The sequence below is a fragment of the Phytophthora sojae genome (genome assembly GCF_000149755.1).
Source record: "Phytophthora sojae unplaced genomic scaffold PHYSOscaffold_2, whole genome shotgun sequence".
NCBI classification, from domain to species: Eukaryota; Oomycota; class Peronosporomycetes; order Peronosporales; family Peronosporaceae; genus Phytophthora; species Phytophthora sojae.
Window position 1 is genome coordinate 8,588,072 of NW_009258116.1, and position 18,349 is coordinate 8,606,420.

Below are 18,349 nucleotides of genomic sequence, written 5' to 3' on the forward strand. Positions count from 1 at the left end.
GGTTTAATTTCATGCACCAAAGCGTCGGGCATCCGCAGCCTTGCGCCGTGCTTGGTTACTGCGAATCGAAGCTCGAGGGCCATCTGAACGCCTACTTTTGTCTCTCGTAGAGCCGGTATTTCGGCGAGCAAAGAGTGGTGTTGCTGTCGCTGACTTCAATGCGGTCGACGATGTACCGGTAGCTTCGTCCAGGGCCTGCAGCACGTACTTGATCGACACTGCCGTAGCCTGCAGATCGTCACGCATCGACGCCATGGCTGCTTCGCGAAGAATGGCACTCACGTCGCCCGCGGACAATCCGGTGGTACGCTTGGCCATGTGTCCTGCTAGTACCTCGCGAGAATCGAATGCTGGGACGGCAGAGTAGTCAATAAGAACCTTCTTCAGAGCCTGGAGGATCATCTCACGCCGTGCTTCTTCATCCGGGAAGTCAACCTGGATGTGAACATCGAAACGTCTGCAAGCATACAAGTTAGTTGTGCCACGTCCACACTAACACAACAGCAGCGTACATACCCTGGTCGAAGAATAGCGGGATCAAGAAGTTCCTTGTGCGTTGTGGAGGCGAGAATGACAACGTGTTGCTTCAGAAACTCCATGCGCGCCTTGTCACTCGCTAAGCTCCGCTGAAGCTTGGTCCGGCTTGTGTTGAAGCCATCCATTTCGACCAGTAGCATACTGAGCATACGATCAAAGGTCTGCTCAGTACTTGTGTCAAAGCCTCGCACAGGCGCAATGCTCTCGATTTGATCGAAATACAGCACACAAGGCGCTGCATTTCTGGCAGTGGCAAAGAGCTCGCGCAGAGCCTTTTCGGTGTCACCAACAATCTTCGTGAGCAGGTCGCTGCATTGGACAGACACGAAGGAAGCGAGACCACGGCGACGGACTTCTTCAGCTACCGCGTTAGCCAGGTGCGTTTTGCCAGATCCTGGCGGTCCTGTTAGCAGCACACCTTTCGGTGGAGTCGTTCCAAACCGCAGAAAGCGGCTACAATCCTCCAGCGGCTCTATCATGGACACTCGTAGTGTTTGGATAGCGTCTTTCATACCGAAAACACCCGGGAAAGAACCGGAAGACGTGGGTTCGCTGTGCTTTTGAATCGACGTAGACACCGGCTGCTGCTGCTTTTGCGAGACGTGATGCGTCTGGAGTACAGACGGATAGGTCACTGCAAGAGCCAGCTCAAAGTGGCGTGGGCAAACCATAGCTCTGTCCTCGGATTTTGTGGCCGCTGCCTCGTTCAAACAGTACTGCAACGTCTTCTGGCAAAGGCTCAATAGATCCGCACCAACGAATCCACCAGTGCTTTCGCTAAGTTGGTCCAGGAATCCATCTTCAAGATTGTCGCCCTGCCACGTCCTCGTCATAATCCGAAGAATCTCAAGCCGTTCGGTTTGAGAAGGAGGTTCGATCTTCACAATTTGATCGAGTCTTCCGTTCGAAAGCACCGCAGGATCCACATCTCCAGGGCGTGTTGTGGTGCTCAACACGAGCACTCGGTGCGACGACGCCTTGATCTTCTCCAGAGACGACAGCAGCGCACCCAGCACGCCAATCTCCAGAGCACTCTGCGAATCTGCCAAAGCGCGCCGAGAACCAGCAATCGCCTCAATGCCATCGATCAGCAGCACGCACGGAGCTTGCAGCACCGCCCCTTCAAAGATCTTGACGAGCTGCTTCTCGGACTGACCAACGTACGTCTGGAAAATATCCGCTGCATTGAGGAAAATCGTCTTCACCCCGATAGATTTGCAAATAGCCTGTGCTAGCGCAGTTTTGCCGATACCCGGCAGGCCACTGATCAGTGCTCCGACACTCGGTTTCACGGTCTTCATTCCTTCCTGCTCCGATCCAAGCCGCTGCAAAATCGTCTGCAGCAGACTCCTCGCGTACTTTTCCACTCCTCCAAGTTCACCTGCAACTTGCTCCACATACACATCAACCGGCTGGAACGCTGCCGCGTTCAACCCGCCATTCGGCTGCTCATCACCGACAAAACGCAACTCGATTCTGGAGGTGCTCGATGAAATCGTAGCGAGCTGCTGGCAGCACCCCGATCCTGTGCATTCCCACTCGACCTCCGAAAACTTGACGCGTTCTCTGCGGTTCAACCAAGTGACTGACGATTGTCTGCCAATCCACACCACCGCACCGTCCAGCAGCTTGGCCGCAATCCGCTGCAGCCCTCGGACCACGGCGCTGGGAGGTCTCGTCCGATCCAGGAACTCCACGCGGACGCTCGCAACGACGCCACACTTGCACTTGCATTTGGATTTACCAGTCGTCAGCTCTTCATCAGCTGCTGACTGCACTTGCAACGCCACGTGCTGGCCTTTCGCGTCGCTGGGCAGCTGCAGCGCCTCCGAGAGCCCGAAAGACAGCGACGAAGTCTCCGCTGCACCTCGCAGCTGCGCGAGCGCAACGCTCTCTCCATAGAGAACCTTCACGTACTTGTGCCCGCGTTGAACAGCGGAGCTGTAGAGCACGCAGCGCTCGTCCGTGGCCGTCGTCACAGCGGACGCAGCGCCGCCCACCACCACATTGACACACTCGGCCGCAGCCATGTCTTCTATGATTGCAACGACAGTAAGTAACATAATACAAAAAGGATGTGGTACACATCAATTGCTTTTTAGCGCTACTTCAGCAGTACTCTGCTCTTCTCTTCCCTTCATCCTTAGAGATGGACGTGTGGTATGTCACTACGCAGTACCCCAAGTACGGGGACAGTCCGCCCTACGAGACGGTGAGCCACCCGGCCGTGTCCTCCTACTCCCGGCCCTTCTCCATGCGCGTGCCGTGCGTCTACCTCGTCTGGGACTCGAAGCTCGGGGTCATCGCGCTGCGCCGACGCGAGCGCGAGCGGCAGCTGGCCGTGAGTCGCTGCGGCTTCGTGCTGGCGGGCGTCTACTTCCAGGTGGACCAGGCCACGGCGCTGCAGATCCCCGTGGCGCTCAAGGTCATGGACCGCGCGCAGGTTTTGCTGCAGCGGGACGACGTGGAGAGCGAGATCCGCGTCATGGGGCAGCTGCAGATGGCCGGCATCGACGCCCCATTGGCCAACGAGTACATGATCCGCTGGGAGTACGCCAGCGACGCCTACAACCAGTACGTGGCCACCGAGTACGTGGCCAACGGCAGCCTCCAGGCCTACGCGCACCGCCAGGTGCACCAGTTGATGTTCAAGCACCTGCAGGAGTTCGCGCAGGAGCACGGGGCGGCCCCCACCAAGCTCGAGTGCATCTCGTACGTGTATCGGGGCAGCGGCCACGAGTGGATGAGGGAGGGCGTCGAGATCTTCAAGGGGATTGTTCGGGCGTTGACGTATCTGCACGCGCAGAACGTGGCGCACCTGGATCTGGACGTGTACAATGTGGCGGTGGACGGACGCACGTGTCCGAGGATTATCGACTTGGGCAGCAGCCAGATCATGGACAATAGAGGTCTTGTGGGGGCCGGGTATGTTAGCATCAAGTGCAAGCCGCTGTTCGTGTCGCCAGAAGTGAGGTCCCATCAGAGGATGGCGCCACCGAGGCCGGGCTTCAATGGCGCCGCGGCGGATATGTGGGCGGCAGGGGTTATTGTGAGTTGAATTGGGCTTTCGCGGTAGTCGGTTGTGTGGACTGACGGTGTGTTTGTGCGGCTGTGTGATTTTTAGCTGGTGCAGTGTATTGTGTGGGGCTTCCGCGGCGGCCCCTCGTATTTGGTGTCCAACACGAATTGGCGGCGAGAGGTGTTTAACCATATCGACGCAACGTGCAGTCCGAAGACGTGCCATTTGTGCGTGAATTTTATTTCCATCCCGCCATTGATCGGTGCGATTATCAAGCAGTTGCTGCATGTGGACCCAAAGCAACGCCCCTCGGCGTACGAAGTCGCTATGGCTCTCCAGGAAAACCGGCAAGTGCAGCCTTTCCCTGTTCACCCGCGGATACACGGATAAAGCTACAACAGATTGGAGAAGGAACCAGTCGGCAAAAAGTCGAGTTATTAAATACTTCGTGAGGTATCGAGAAGAGAAGAGCGCCACCAGAAGGGGAGACGCAACATTGTTGCCCGTGATATTAACCACTGCGGTTCCACCCCCGAAGGTGTCAGTAGTGTCTGCTGGTAGCGGGCGGCGTCGCGAAGGGGGACAAGAGTTGTACCGACGACGTGGTAGACGATGAAGACGTGGTGTACTGCCGTAGAATATGCTGCTCTTGCAAGACGGACATCGTGAAGGAAAAATCCTCCTGCACCAGGTCAAGAGATGCGCGTTTGCAAGAAGAAGTCAGCCTTGTATCAAGCAGGGCACTCGGTGCTAGCAGCTAAACCAAACAAGCTTCGTACCGAGAACAGTGCAAACTCGCCGTGTTCATTTTCTTCGCCGCAGGAGTTGTAGATCTTGATGAGTGCGCGATTGTCAAGAGCTGGGAACTTGGATCGCACCATCGCCGAAAATGCTGTTTGAAGTCAAACGTGTGAGTTTCGCTCGACAGAGACACAACAGAAGTACCGGACGATTCACGCACCGTCGAAGTGGGCTACGCCGGTAGCGTCTGGGATGATTTCTTGGAAGATCATAGCCCATTCGTCGCGTACTCTGTAGGCAAAATGAGGTCGATGAGGGCATGGGACAGGCTATCGCTACGAGTAAGGGTCAACTACCTTAGTTGATACTGCATCCACACCTTCATAACCATATCCAGCACGTCGTCGAGCCGAAGCATGGATAACATCGTCATCGAAGAGCGAGCCACCGTCCCCCCTGCATCCTGGCGTGAAGGAGCCGATATGCTCTGGAAAGCAAGCATTCGCTGGCGCTGTTCCTTGCTGTCAAACAATCGGCCGACCAGTGGATCATCCACAAGTGCTTTCAATACCGACTGTGACACGGTGCACGACTGGAAATATGCTGCCTCTAGTCGAAGCGCGAGTTGTCCTCCTGGTATAATATGCTGCAGTGCCAACAGATAGAAATCCAAGGCGGTCTGGGGCAGTGGACGATCCCCTGGGATGGCGTTCATGAAGCGCCGGAACCACTTCACCCGCATAGCCTCCTGTACATTCCCAACCTGCTTGGCAGCGAGCAGCAGATTCACCAGCTTCTTTTTCGCGAGAGGTTTCAAGCCCAGCTCGAGGATGTAAAGCTCCATGACGAAGTCGGCCAAGGATTGGCGCTTGCGGTTCATGGTATCGTCCTGCTCGTCCGCCGCGATCTTGGCGATGTAGATGCGACCGATCTCGTTCACAATCTGGTAAGTGGTCAAGCCTTCCTCTGTCAGCAGCTCTTCTTCCGACTTTGGCTCGGACCCTCCTGCTGTCTGTGTACTAAGTGTAACTTCCGTCTCTGTTGCCGCTCTGAGTGGCTCAAGAAGTTCTTCACACTCTCGTCGTAACTTTTCGCGAGCTCGTAGTTTCCTTCGCCCCTGGTTCAACTTGCTGCTGGTTTGTACACCAGTCTCGACTACTTGCTTCGTTGTTAGCTTGAAGACGGCGGGGTCGAAGTCTGGGTCGTTGAAATCCGGGAGAATGCTGCGGTGATACAAGAGGAAAGTCGTAAAGAGCGCGGGGTTCGCTTCGAGAGGTTCCTGGCAGTAAAGACAGTTAGTTGCTGGCATCTCACAGTCAAGCGGTCGAGTACTTTACCAGAAGCAGATCCGGACGCTCAGCGAACAAGCGAGAAATCAGTGCGGGCTTCCGGTGGGCGACGTCGACGAAAAACTCGGGGTGTTTCTCGAGGGTATCGCCAAGGCATTGCGGAACAGTTGCAAACACCGCATTCAATATCGTGGTGTCCTCCCGGACAATCTGTGGCAGTGTCTGAGGGTTGCTCTTTATCACGGAACTTACGATCTCGGGTGTAGAGGCAAGCACTTTGGTAAGTGTGACACTGCACGCTTGGAGTACATCTGCAAACAAATCAATTGTTAGTTGTTAGTTTGCGTCGAATTTCACAGATGAAGAAATGAAACACCACAAACCCGAAAGGATGTAAGGCTTGGCCTTCACGACGGCCGCAATTGCAGAGGAACGGTTCAGTAGCAGATCGGCAAGTCCGCGTGGATGGTTGATCAAAAATTCCTCAAGGACGCTCTACATACAAGCAGTAGCCTCGGGATCAACAATACGCTCCAAGCACGATATTCACAGCTTACGCACAGTATTCTCCTTAAACGTGTGACTCAGAAGAGGTAGTAGGACGTCAGATCGCTGTGTAAGAACTTGCGAAATACGATACACGTTCTGCTCTAACACGCGCGCTACCAGATTCTCCGATCCCTGCGAGAATCAAACGTGAGCTTCCGCAATAAAGTCATAAGAGGTGCAAGACGGCTTTTACCTGGAAAATGTGAGCTGTCAAATATGGCGAGCGCCAAAGAATGGCAGCGAAGTCCTGCGGGTGGCGGTCAACAAGTTGCTGGAAGAGGACAGGGATGCCCTTCTCAGTCGAGGGAGGTCGCGTTCCCTCCAGCAAAGTGTCGATGTTTTCGAGAGCGAACTTTTGCAGCTCAGTTGAATGCGTCTGCTCTATTGCAGCCAACAAGCGCGCAGTTTCGGAGGGGTTCACATGCTGCATCAGCAGGGAGAAGAGCGTATCTGCACTCTCGGCAATCTCTGCACCAAGATAATGCTTGAGTACTTCTTCGCACGCCAAGCCAGCGAGGATATTCATGTTACCGCGCAGTAACAATTCGAAGAGCTCCTTCTTGTCTTCATCGGCATCTAATTGATTGATGAGCGTCTCGATTCGCTGTCGGAATGACAGTTCATTGCTCTTGTCTTGCCAGGGATAATTCTTCAGTGATGCGCGCCCACTGTTTGGCTGTGGGGCTTGTTCCGCATTAGCGATGTTGTTCAGAGCCCAAAACGCTTCAAAGTAGAGGAGCTTCCTTTCTCGAGGTAGATCGTCGTCTTCTCGACTGGGGTCTTGACTTGCTGGAAGAATTGTATCTACGGAATTGTTCAAGTACAACCCTGACTCGATCACGCTGATAATGACGTCAAGCACCCGCTGATATTCAGGCAGCCTCTGCGGTAGCTTCTTCAAGCAATCCATCGCGATCAGCACGGATAGTTCATCTGGATCCGACTTCGCTACCAGTTTGCGCCGCAATAGATCTGGAACGTTCAAAGTAAGTGCAGACGTTATCATGGTTGAACTGAATGAGATGACACGTACATGAGCGCTCGATATGCTCATTGATGGACTTCCAAAGCCGGGAGATATCATCGGGCGTTGCGTGGTCACCACAAGCCCAGTCCTCGACGACGTCGCACAGAAGTTGGTCTTGTGGTGACGGCGAGCTGTAGGACATCATGCAATAGTCGTTAGCGTTAACAACCATGGCCCGAAGATCCTATTCAAGATGGACTCACGAATCCTGCAAAGTGAAGAAATGGCGCAGCAGGAAGGTCGTTTTGCGTTTGGCTTCTTCGTGAGCGCTACCATCAACGCTGAAGGCCCCACCGCGCGAAATAATGCGCTGCATCTTGAATCGGTTCAATGCCAACTGGTTGTTACCTCGGATCCGTTGGAGTTCGTCAACATCGATGCGATGTGTGTGGGCTAGGAGGCACGCCTTGATCTCGACGTGTTCCCTTGCGCGGGTGTTGATAGGGAAATTGAACTGCGGGGGATCGAGATCCCTATTGCTGCTATTTGCTGGTGGCGACTCAAAAGCAAACCGACCTGCCACGGGAGAGCTTGCAGGACGCTGGTGTTGCTTCTCACTCTCGAACTCATTTCCACTAGCGATTGTTAACCGCGGGGCATTTGCTCTTGCGCTCTTGCACTGAATTGGAGACGCCCCAGCCACAGTTGCGGGTCTAGCAGTGACCGGACTGGAAGGCATTTTCTGTCTCGGAGACAGCAGCGAATCGGTTGGTTTTCCGGACAACCTTCGAGTCGCCAGGGGGCGGACGGCAACTAGTTGGTGCTGGAAGTGCGGGGTGTGCTTGCTCAACAGGGGGTCATCTTTCACGACACGAAGGTTCCCAGCTGGAAGCTGTAGATGCCGCAAATTCGACCCCCGGTCGCCCACGTCTAAACCAGAAACTCGAGACGAAGAAGCCATCTCGATGTCCTCCACGCTGAAGCAATGAACCTGGCAAAGTCGGCCTCGTCACAGACTGCAAACCATATAAATAGTGTGATCCAGACTAGCAACACCAAAGAGAGTTGAGACAGGAAAAGCAAAGCGTCGTTAATTGTCAAACCGAGCTCCAATAGCGCCGCCTGGGTGGCTATCACGCAGGTGGTCCGCTCCATCGGTCATATTCTCGATCAGTTGCTGCACAATGGCGTTGCAGATCGCCTCCTACACCCCAAGCAAGGAAATCTTGTCACCACCAGCCTAGCAACACCATCACACGAGACGAAGTACTGTAACGCTACCTGGACGACGATACTTCTGGAGGGAACGGGGCAGTCCGCCTCATCTTCCGCCGGCACCACAACTGCCACGTCGCTCTCTTTGCTCAACGGAGAGCGCCCGTCTCCGACTACAGCCACGACATTGCACCCAGCCTTCTGGAAGAGCTTGGGCAGCGGCAGCAGCTCGGCCGTCCGCCCGCTGTGAGACACCATAATGACCACGTCCCCGCGCTTCAGGCCGCCCAGCTCGCCATGAACCCACTCGCCTCCGTGGATCCACTGCAACAACATTGCAACAGTTAGCACCATAGAATAAACAAGGTAGGGTGGGGTGGGGTGCCCTACCTGGCTGCTGATGGATATGGAGGACAGAGTGGACGCCAGACGCCGAGCCACAGCTCCGGACTTGCCAATGCCCGTGACGAACACGCGGTTCTGCTGGTCGTGGCACTGCAACACGCGCGTGACGCAGTCCTCGAAGCTCTGGGCCACGTCCGAGTCGCTCGTCAGCGACCGGAACAGCTTCTGCGCAATGCAATAACAAAAAGTTTAGCCACGATAGAGATTTTCCCTTTTAAAAGTTGGTCTCTCAATACCTGAAGAGCGTATACGTCGCTTGCCACAGAACGCAAGCATGCACTGCTAGCTGCGAGTGGGTCCTGATAAAGCAAAAAAAACTCTCTAAAGTTTAGCACTGGTTTAACCTCGGCACTTTTGTCTCTAAACCTTTAGGGGCAATGACGTTTTGTTGCGTGCTACCTTAGTGTTGCTGGCAGCCGAGCGCACTGAGGCGCCGCTGGAGCCGAGTGCACGAGTGCAGGACGCAGCCGAGCGGCGGGTGGGGAGAGTGCGCGTTCGCAGCGACAGGGAGCGGAGCATGGAGGCCGCTTGTTGCTTCGTCCAGTTTTGATTGGCTACAAAGGCAGGCAAGGGGCGATAGAGAGAGATAAAGGATCGCTCGCTGCCTATGGACGCGGTGAAGCTGCGGCGACGCGAGAGGGAGATCCTGGAGACCAGGCGCCTGTTGCAGCTGGCGCAACGTCGCAAGGAGTTGCCGCAGGTTGTTGCAAGTGGTGGAGGTTGTGCATTGCCAGCAACGACACAGGAGGACGTTGAGCCGGTCACGAGGCGACCCGGTAGGGATGCAATTGACTTGCTGCTTGGCAAGTGGTGTTGTGTTAACACCTGTTTGCCTGGTGGGATTTGGCAACAGGGTTCCTGCGTGAACAGTTGAAGTTGCCGAGCCTGACACCGTTGAAGCGGTGGCATCTGCAGCTGCAACTGCTGGAGGCCGAGAACTGCAAGCCACTTCAAAATGGAGACGACAACGTTGCCTCGGCGTTGCGGGCGTGTGAGATTGCGTTGGCTCAAGACAAGAAGTGCTTCGACGTGGTGTACCGCCACGGAGCTCGAGTCGCAGACGCTCAGGACGCTCTGCTGGACGAGGATGCGCCGATAAACGTCCGTGAGCTCCTGAGCTTTTCCACCGGCTGCAACGGCCTTGTCTGCCGCGTCACATGCGTAAACGACGGCAAGCAAGTTGCATTCAACTGCAGCGAGTTCGTCGACAACTTGCAGACGCAACTGCAACTCCTGCTATCCAAAGACGTATCCATGGCAATCTCCTTCATCTACGACACACTTAACCAACAGTAAAAGAAAAAGATAAAGACAAAAAAAGGTGCCGTCGCGTTTAATGAGAGGACAGTCATGTCTCCACGTGTATTTCCCATTATGCTTCGCACCACCGCAATATCCAGCTACCAATTAAAAAAAATTGGCAACTTAAGCAGTCAGAAGGCAGGCGCCGCCGGCGGCCTTGATCTTCTTCTCAGCCTCGGCCGAGAAGTACTTGGCCTTGACGATCACGGGCACCTCCGGGAGGCGGCCCTTGCCGAGCACCTTGAAGTAGCCGGCCTTGGTCACGTCAATGACGGGGGCCTTGCCGTCCTTGGCCTTCTCGGCCTGCTCCTTGGTCTTCTCCGAGACGAGCGTCCACAGGCGCTCCACGTTCACCGTGGGGCAGTGCGTGCGGTTGCGCAGCAGGTGGAAGTGGCGCATACCGACCTTACCGAAGTAACCCGGGTGGAACTTGTCCATCAGGATGCGGTGGTGGTGCTGGCCACCGGCGTTACCGCGACCACCCGGGTGCTTGCGGTGCTTGCCGATACGGCCGTGGCCGGCGCTGACGTGTCCGCGTTTCTTGCGGTTCTTGGAAAAACGGGACGGCTACGCAGGCACAAGCACACATAACACACGGCCTGTCATTTCCCTCGCTCACACGGCAACATGTTGCAGCAGTGGAATTCTCTAAACACTGGCAATGGGCTCTCAGGTTTAGAGAGAGATAGAGAGGCGAGTCCTGCGTCGACGGTGCGTTTCCTGTATATATTTTGCCAGTTGCTGTTGCCTGTATACGCGACCACTGCGTGTGTCCCGTATGTGTCCCTCTCTCTCTCTCTCTCTCTCTCTCTCTCTCTTCATCTCTCTGTTGCCTGTTGCTTGTTGCCAGTGTTTATCCATTCCCGTTTGCGCGAAAAGCACAGGGCCTTACCATATTGACTTGGTGATAAGCGAATGCGAATGGGAAGCTCAAAGCGCCCAAGGGCTCGGTCGACCGCGCCGAATGGTTGGCTCGTTGGCTCCCAGCCGAGGACATACAAAGTCCGAGTCAAACCCGCCCGCATACAAACTCAAGTCAAAAGGCGAAAAGTGGCCGTCCGACGGTCCCGATTGTAACCGTTGACCGGTTCGGGGTAGGGGTAATCACGAAATGGCTGCACTTGTGCGCACGAATCGTCGCGGACATGGAGCACCAAGCTGAAGCTACCGCGATGGAGGATGCTGGATCAACTGCGCAGTCTACGGACATGCAAACCATTGCGTGTGATGAAGCGGCTCTCACTAATTCCAACGATGTGTCTGCTGTCGCTGAAGACACCCCCAGTGAGGAGTTATGGGTCCGCAAATGGGACGACGCCAGCAACGCGCTCTACTACTTCAACTTGCGCACGCAGGAGAGCTCGTGGGAGCAGCCTCAGGCCTACAAGGCCGTCTTTATGTCGGAGCCAATGGAAATGGACACGGAGAGGGCTGTCGAGGCTGTGGAGCCGGCTCTTGACCAACAAGACGAGCAACTGAGACTGCAACAGGAGCTAGAGCAGGAGCAGCAGGGCAACGCGTCTATAGCGATCCAGAGTTTGTATCGCGGCCGGAAGGACCGCAAGCGCGTGAAGGAGGCAAGAAAGTGGACGGAGCAGTTCGACCCAGCGACAGCGCAGAAGTATTACTACAACAGCGAGACGGGCGAGTGGCTGTGGGAGAAACCTGTCGACTTTTTAACGGGCGTCAGGGACGAACGAAGCGCGCGAGCGGTGAAGATCCAGAGTGTTTATCGAGCCAAGAAGGCGCGGGATCGAGTCAAACAACTTGCAGATGAAGAGGAAGAGGAGGAAGAACTGATGGAGCAACAGGTGCAGGATGAGGCGCAGGCTGCTGCCGAAGCGGAACTGGCGGCGGCTGTTGCGGACGAGGCGAGCAATCGAGCACTTTGGTGCGAGTATTTCGACCCTCGGTCCCGCAAGTATTACTATCGTCACGTGGTCTCGAATGATATAACCTGGGATAAACCGGAGAAGTACGTGTCTTCTTCAACGGAAGGCAGCAAGCGCGACCTTGCAGCGCTGTCGATTCAGTGCGCAGCGAGGAAGCGCATTGCAACACACGACGTCAAGGCAAAGAGAGAAAAGCTGCGTACGCTCACTGACCCTGCTGCCATGCAACTCAAACTTGGAGAGCTCAAGCAGGTATCGGTGGAGATCCAGGCAGAGATCGACACTCGCGCTCTCGCGTCGGCAGAGGAAGAGCAGCAGTTCCCTCACTTGCTCAATTTACTCACAGGGTGGCGAGAATCGCTTGAGAGCATCAAGAACCACATCGCGTCGCTGGAGAACCAAGGCGAGGACATCTCACTGGCAGAATGCCTGGCATCTCGTGTTGCACTCGCAGAGCGTTTCCACAAAGCTCTGGCTGAGATGAGAAGCGAGTGTCTAACCGTCCTCAGAAGCATCCTGTTGATGAACAGCTACTTCATGGACCTTGACGTCTCTCGGATCAATGCAGCCTGTACGAGTTTTGCCAAGTGGAAACAGCACGAAGTCTGCGCACTCAGAGATTCGCGTCTGGTGGAGATCATCCAGGGCAGCGACATCAGCCAGATTCTCGACAAAGCGGAAGCTCTGCTTCGACGCGCGATGGGACTCACAGACTTCAACAACGGATCGACTTCTGCAGATGGCAAACGCTACGAGGACTGGCATCCGTCCGTAGCTGCTGCACTCGCTGGAGTTCGCGAGATGGAGGAGCGTCTAACGCAGAAGACGCAACTACTCCGTGGCTATCGATCTGCCGAAGCCAGGAAACGGGAGATCTCTCACATGGCCGAGGAGGACTTGTTAGCTTCGCGACTAGCTCAACTACGGCGTCGGCGGTTGAATGAGGAGGTGGACCATGCGACGTTCCTTGTCAAGTGCCAGGAGTACTGGAAGAAGGGCTTGAACCAGCGAGAAGACGACTTACACGCTGCTGTAGCCCTTGAAAGCTCTAAGAAGAAAAGACGGTCAAAGAACCAAGAAATACCGCATCATGAGCCGACGGGCGACTCAGACAACCAAGACAACAAGTCCAAGCTGTCGATATGGGAAGCGACTAAGGAAGGTCTCTCGGTTGACGTCGTTCGGACGATGGTGTTCGCAGAGATGCAAAAAGCTCGTCGCCTTGGCTACGATTTCCTGGTGAAATCCGCTCGCTCGGACCACGGAGAGACGCTTATCCAGATCGCGTGTTGGTGGGGCCACGCGGTACGCAACACATCGATGTCTGAAGGTGAGCAAAGTGAGTATCTAAAGGTTTTGGCTTGTGACTTAGCATTTGGTCAGGTTTTTCCTCGAGGAAGGCGCTCAAATCGACGGAATTGACAGTACTTGCAACCACCTCTCGCTCTTGCACGACGCAGCTCGACGAGGACACGCGCATGTAGTACGTAGCGTGACGTGTTACAGTAGATACCGGTTCTGATGGCGAATTGTGCTGCTAGATTCGCATTCTTCTCGAGCACGGGCTTCCATGCAACGTGACAGATAGCACCGGTGATACGCCATTCCACTGGTACGTACGTCCATCTCAAAAGTCCGCTTGTACTTGAACTCATGGCGTTCGCGTGTGGAAATTTTCAGGGCTGCGCGTAGGAACAATTATAGTGCCATGCTCACGCTTTTAGGTGTGTACTCTTCCGACCGAGACAAGAGTGCTACCGATGTCATCGTCAAGGCTGTGCGGCAAAAGAACTTCCGTGGCAAGACAGCATCTACTCTTGCCAAAGGGGATCGAGTACACACTGCTCTTAAGTCAGCAGAGGAAGGCCGACTACCGCCACTACGTCTACCTCGTACTGGCGACAGGAAGTCGACACCTACAGGGTTCCCACGACGCATGACGGAAATTGGTCATCGAGACGGAGCTCGAGGGATGAATCCCAAGAAGGGAAAGACGATGACAATGCTGGGCAAGACAACAAAACACAGCTCTGTCCTAGACATCGACGAGCTGGTGTCGCTGTAACGTACTGCAATGAATGCTATTTTGATGTTTTCGTCAGTGCATTCTTCTGCTTGAAAAGAATAGTTTTGAAGTGCTGGAGTTGTACTCATCGCCTATCGTAGCACCTCAGGCCAAGGTCGATTATCACCAACGTCATAGTGCTTTTTGCTCGCCAGTACCACCATGTTGTCGATATCGCCACCGGAGAAGATGGAGCAGCTCATGTAACAAACGCGACACTTGCCACCATATCGCTAAGAGGTTACCTAAACTGACCATTTCACTACGGACAGCACTGTCTTCTCTCAACGACTGCAGCCACAGGCTCTACAGCGACTGAGCGTAGCTGGTGAGGGTTTTTGCCGCTACTATCCTCGAATTGTAGTCGGAATACTAAACTCATGCTTGTTCGTAGATATTCTACGAGATGCTTCGGCCGCCGCGATCATGCACGAGGAGATCCCATCGTCGGACGCCTTTCACGTTACGAAGCAGCACAAACCAAGCTTCGGGCACCTGTTAAAGTTTTTGCGCTTGAACGAGCCTACGGGCTACGAAAAAGACGAAGAGCACAAACGCGCAGCCGTGCGCTACCTTGCACTGCGAACGATGCTCCAGCAGTGCGGCGAGATTAAGGTTTGAATGCGCTTTACTGCTGCCTGCATTCGTATATTTTGCATGCTAACAAATTGTTGCTACGTAGATATCGAGTATCCAGGAAACTTGCCTGGACAAGGTTCTTCGCTGGTTCGAAGCGACCGAAGCGAGCGCCTTTGTACGTGAAAACTACGATCGTTCAGTAAAGTAAAAGTAGTCAAGCTGATCTTGCTATCGTCACGATAGACGTCGTCGACAGCATCTACACCGATTCTTCCGCCGCGAATGGTAAGCTTGATGCCACCTTTACTCAGTATTTTCATTCTCTAACACCCCGTGCCTTCGCAGTCTCCGAAAAAGGCCAACATAGCCCCCAACCCAGCGCTAGATAAATCTGCCAGCGAGACCAGCTTCCTCCCAGACACAAGTGCCTCGAGCACCACCGTAGCTGCAAAGCTCGATGTACATTTTGTGCTTTTGCCATCTGGGTCATACTTAGTTCTGAGTGTTCACAAGAATTGTATACATGATGCAGCGATACAAAATGCCGGACTTGCGAGCCTCACACATTCGTCGAATAGCCGAGCTGCGTTCGCGCGGTGCGGACGTCTCAGAGACGGTAAGTTATCCCGATACAGCTTCTGAAAGGGAGAAAAAAAATCTTAACACTTCTGTCCTTCCAGAGTATACCGATCGAGCAAAATAACAACTCCCCCGAATCTATCTGTAAACCCGAAGGATCAGAAGAATCGAGACGCCAAGCAGTCCAAGACCGAATGATCGATGCCACATTCAAGCTGTATCGCCCCGAGACGGACGCAGAGGTTCGAACACGCCGTCACGTTCGCATTATTACCAGTTTATCTAACATTTTCTTGATGGCGGTTAGCGCGAGATGAATCTATTGTGGATTAAACGGCGGCAAGAAGATGAACTCACGCGCAGGAAGGACGAGGACGTGCAACAGCGAGTCCAGAAGTGGTCGATGGACCGCAGTCGCGACGAATCGGAGAATCTCAGGAAGCGGGAGTCGACGAAGCTAGTGGCAGGGCTCAACCAGATCTTGCAGGAGGGTGTCGATCAGGACAAACCCTTCGCCTGGCGGAGCTCTAGGACTCTTCACCCGGATCTGGCTGGGGTAGCACCTCCATCCAATCAGTCCTCCTCCGCTCCTACAAAGGCTGGTGTTGCGACGAAAGATGCGAAGGAGATGGTGCAGCAAGATAGCGTTGTCACCCGAAAACAGCCCATACAAACTCTTTCAAGTGGCAAACAACCCGGCCAGATCGTCATCAAGAGCCGAAGACCTTCGATGACATCTGGCGGCGGCATGCACTTCCGAAACCAACTACCTCCGAACTACGTCCCTCCTGGATTACAAGCAGCATCGTCCGTACCAAAGAATAAGCGCGACACAGCGTCTGCCCCGCTGAATTCAAGGCCGGTTCCAAACGGTTCAAGCTCACGCAGCAGCTTAGAGCGACGAGCTTCCAGGGTATCTGACGACCCATCCAGCGCAAGCGAAGGGGAAGAGGAGGACTCAGCGATGGAGGACAAGGTAATGAGGAGGCAGAACATCTTCACGAGCGAACCTCGCCAGCAGATGAAGCTTCAAAGCTACCATGTGCCGTACTATTACTCCGACGGCGATGCCATGGCAGGTAACTCCAAGCCACAAAAGGTATGGTGCTAACGATTTCTACAAAATCCCGATCCAATGGAGTAGTAACCCCTCTCGACAATATTGCAATAGGCGAATCCGCGGGGCACAATACCAGCGCAGTCATTGCCAGCGGACCCCGAGCTCCGCTGTCTCCAAGAAGCAACTGCGATGCGTCGAGTCTTCGCCCTCCCTATCGACAAAGTCCTGCAGAAGCCAGCCCCTCCCCCAGTGACCATCCGAGAAGCGGAGCGCGAGGTCTCGTCGTCGCGGAAGTCGGGTCGGTCAGAGACCGGCAAGCCGCGGCGTGGGTCCAAATCTGCTAAAGGGAAGCGAACGCCAACCAGCGTTCGCAGTGGCGCCGCCCTCCCGCGCACAGTTCCAGTGTACACGCTGTCGGAGCCTCCAGTCACCGCCTCCACCAGCGACCTCCGCCACTCGCAGATGGAGGAGCTGGAGAAGATCCGTCGGCTCTTCGAAGAGAACCACCTGTCGCTCTCAACGCAAGCCCTTGAGCGCGGTCTGCTGGTACCGGAAGATCGCCCGCTGCTTGAAAGTATCAACAACCTGCCCTTCGCCGGCTCGCGTCTGCTCATCAACCCGCTCACGCGCCGCGCAAAGACCGCGAAGCCCAAGAAGAAAGCCGGCGCCAAGAAAAAGAAGAGCAAGAAAGGCAAGAAGAGCGCCAAAGGCGCCAAAGCCCCCAAGAGCGCTCGTCGCGCGTCGCCCAACAAGAAGTGACACAAAACTTCAATCAAAAACTGAAGTAAATGTAGCCATCTGACTTTGACATGTCGATCACCGAAAACTATCAGCAACTTACCGGTAACGTATCTATCTAACACGTTATTGCTTACCCGGGCCGGTTGGACGCGGGGGAAGACGCAGTTCGTGAAGGGGCCAAGTGCCATTTTGCGTGCTACCACACAGTTGTGGTCTACTCAGCTTTTGAAGAACTGCAAGAAAAAAATATGTGTAAGGTAATGTGCCAGTTGCGTGCCTACAAGCAGTTGCGTACCTACTTGTTTTAGCCTTGTTAAACTCTCGCAGTCTATTGGTAGATTTTTCCAGCGTCACATGCAATTTCCGGTGATGACCCTCCTAGGATTTGCATAGCATACAAAAGCGCTATCAAAAAGAGGCAGGAAACAGGCAGCTCACTCCAAATAAACAAGCTTTCAAAACTATAACAAGAAGTTCTGCAAAGTTGAAGTACATAAATTCAGCCTAAACGCGCAAATACAGCGGGTGCAATCAGATTTTAGAATGGACAATTCAAAAAAAGTTATGCCACAGCAAGTCAAGGACGGCACGACGCAGCCTGCACAGGATTAATTTGGTGTCGCATGAAGCCGTGCGTGTAACGCATGCGTTTAAGTATCCATCATATATTGAAATATTATGAAAGTAAACTTAATAGGTAATCTGAATAATTACCTAGTCGGTCTCTATCAATGAAGAAGCATCAATCGCATCATCAAGTTTCATTCGAATCATTTCCAGTTCTCACGCCTGAAGACGCAGCAACATCAGGGTGAATTTACAGCACGAAGGTAAGAATAGTCGTCTGCTTGGGAGGGCGTTGCTGCAGCTTATAACTTGCTTGTATTTGGTTATTAAAACAGCGCGGAGGCAAGAAAGCAAATTGATATTATCGTAAGTGTGTTATTGTACTTAAAGGGCTGATTATCTGGTAGATGTGGATGCTCATAATATAAAAGCACAGCGCGGGCGACTGGTGCGCCGCAAGTGCGGCGCGCCTAAGTTGTGTGCGCTGTGCGTTTATCTGTTTTGTTTATTTTTGCTATCTCAGCCCCCGCGAAGCCCTAGTAACAATTCGTATCTGAACCCGGCCCACGAAAGCGAAGAAAAAGGAGCAGGACTTGGAGTTGCGGCAGCAGCTAGATAGAGAGGTCGTGGCGGGCGTTTGCTGACCATCCTATGTCGCTCATGTCATCACCCTGCTCACAAACTGCCAAGCTGGTGCACGACCACAGAAACTATCACATGATAGAGCAAAGCTCTGTAGTCAGCAATACACTTACGAGTTTACTACGCATCCAATGCACGCAACGACACGAGGCTGTATGAACAGCAACCGACGATATGCAACTGCAGCTCTAATGCAAGAC

General features: G+C 54.1%; 6 protein-coding genes across 6 annotated transcripts; 2 read left to right on the top strand and 4 right to left on the bottom strand.

Moving 5' to 3' along the window:
- Nucleotides 1-9: 9 nt before the first annotated feature.
- Nucleotides 10-1,838, bottom strand: PHYSODRAFT_257780 (hypothetical protein; the record flags this gene model as incomplete). Its single annotated transcript, XM_009522463.1, has 3 exons — nucleotides 10-83; nucleotides 177-457; nucleotides 517-1,838. The coding sequence occupies 3 exons, from the start codon at nucleotides 1,836-1,838 to the stop codon at nucleotides 10-12; spliced, it is 1,677 nt and encodes a 558-aa protein (XP_009520758.1).
- A 953-nt stretch (nucleotides 1,839-2,791) lies between these two features.
- PHYSODRAFT_483181 (hypothetical protein) lies at nucleotides 2,792-3,595 on the top strand (the record flags this gene model as incomplete). Its single annotated transcript, XM_009522464.1, has 1 exon — nucleotides 2,792-3,595. One exon carries the CDS (start codon nucleotides 2,792-2,794, stop codon nucleotides 3,593-3,595), a length of 804 nt encoding a protein of 267 aa, XP_009520759.1.
- Nucleotides 3,596-4,649: 1,054 nt separating this feature from the next.
- PHYSODRAFT_311926 (hypothetical protein) lies at nucleotides 4,650-7,478 on the bottom strand (the record flags this gene model as incomplete). Its single annotated transcript, XM_009522465.1, has 7 exons — nucleotides 4,650-5,576; nucleotides 5,635-5,897; nucleotides 5,970-6,081; nucleotides 6,148-6,267; nucleotides 6,329-7,107; nucleotides 7,169-7,293; nucleotides 7,366-7,478. The coding sequence occupies 7 exons, from the start codon at nucleotides 7,476-7,478 to the stop codon at nucleotides 4,650-4,652; spliced, it is 2,439 nt and encodes an 812-aa protein (XP_009520760.1).
- An 828-nt stretch (nucleotides 7,479-8,306) lies between these two features.
- PHYSODRAFT_257852 (hypothetical protein) lies at nucleotides 8,307-9,241 on the bottom strand (the record flags this gene model as incomplete). The annotated part of the gene is made up of 4 exons (XM_009522466.1): nucleotides 8,307-8,342; nucleotides 8,384-8,641; nucleotides 8,708-8,887; nucleotides 9,122-9,241. 4 exons carry the CDS (start codon nucleotides 9,239-9,241, stop codon nucleotides 8,307-8,309), a joined length of 594 nt encoding a protein of 197 aa, XP_009520761.1.
- A 799-nt stretch (nucleotides 9,242-10,040) lies between these two features.
- On the bottom strand, nucleotides 10,041-10,929 carry PHYSODRAFT_354074 (hypothetical protein). The gene is made up of 2 exons (XM_009522467.1): nucleotides 10,917-10,929; nucleotides 10,041-10,591 (listed from the first exon to the last, which is right to left on the bottom strand). Exons 1-2 carry the CDS (start codon nucleotides 10,917-10,919, stop codon nucleotides 10,148-10,150), a joined length of 447 nt encoding a protein of 148 aa, XP_009520762.1. The 5' UTR covers nucleotides 10,920-10,929; the 3' UTR covers nucleotides 10,041-10,147.
- Nucleotides 10,930-11,196: 267 nt separating this feature from the next.
- Nucleotides 11,197-16,958, top strand: PHYSODRAFT_326485 (hypothetical protein; the record flags this gene model as incomplete). Its single annotated transcript, XM_009522468.1, has 13 exons — nucleotides 11,197-13,221; nucleotides 13,458-13,528; nucleotides 13,609-13,977; nucleotides 14,137-14,184; nucleotides 14,254-14,309; nucleotides 14,376-14,596; nucleotides 14,664-14,735; nucleotides 14,804-14,845; nucleotides 14,906-15,019; nucleotides 15,093-15,176; nucleotides 15,241-15,381; nucleotides 15,447-16,238; nucleotides 16,311-16,958. 13 exons carry the CDS (start codon nucleotides 11,197-11,199, stop codon nucleotides 16,956-16,958), a joined length of 4,683 nt encoding a protein of 1,560 aa, XP_009520763.1.
- Between the last annotated feature and the right edge of the window lie 1,391 nt (nucleotides 16,959-18,349).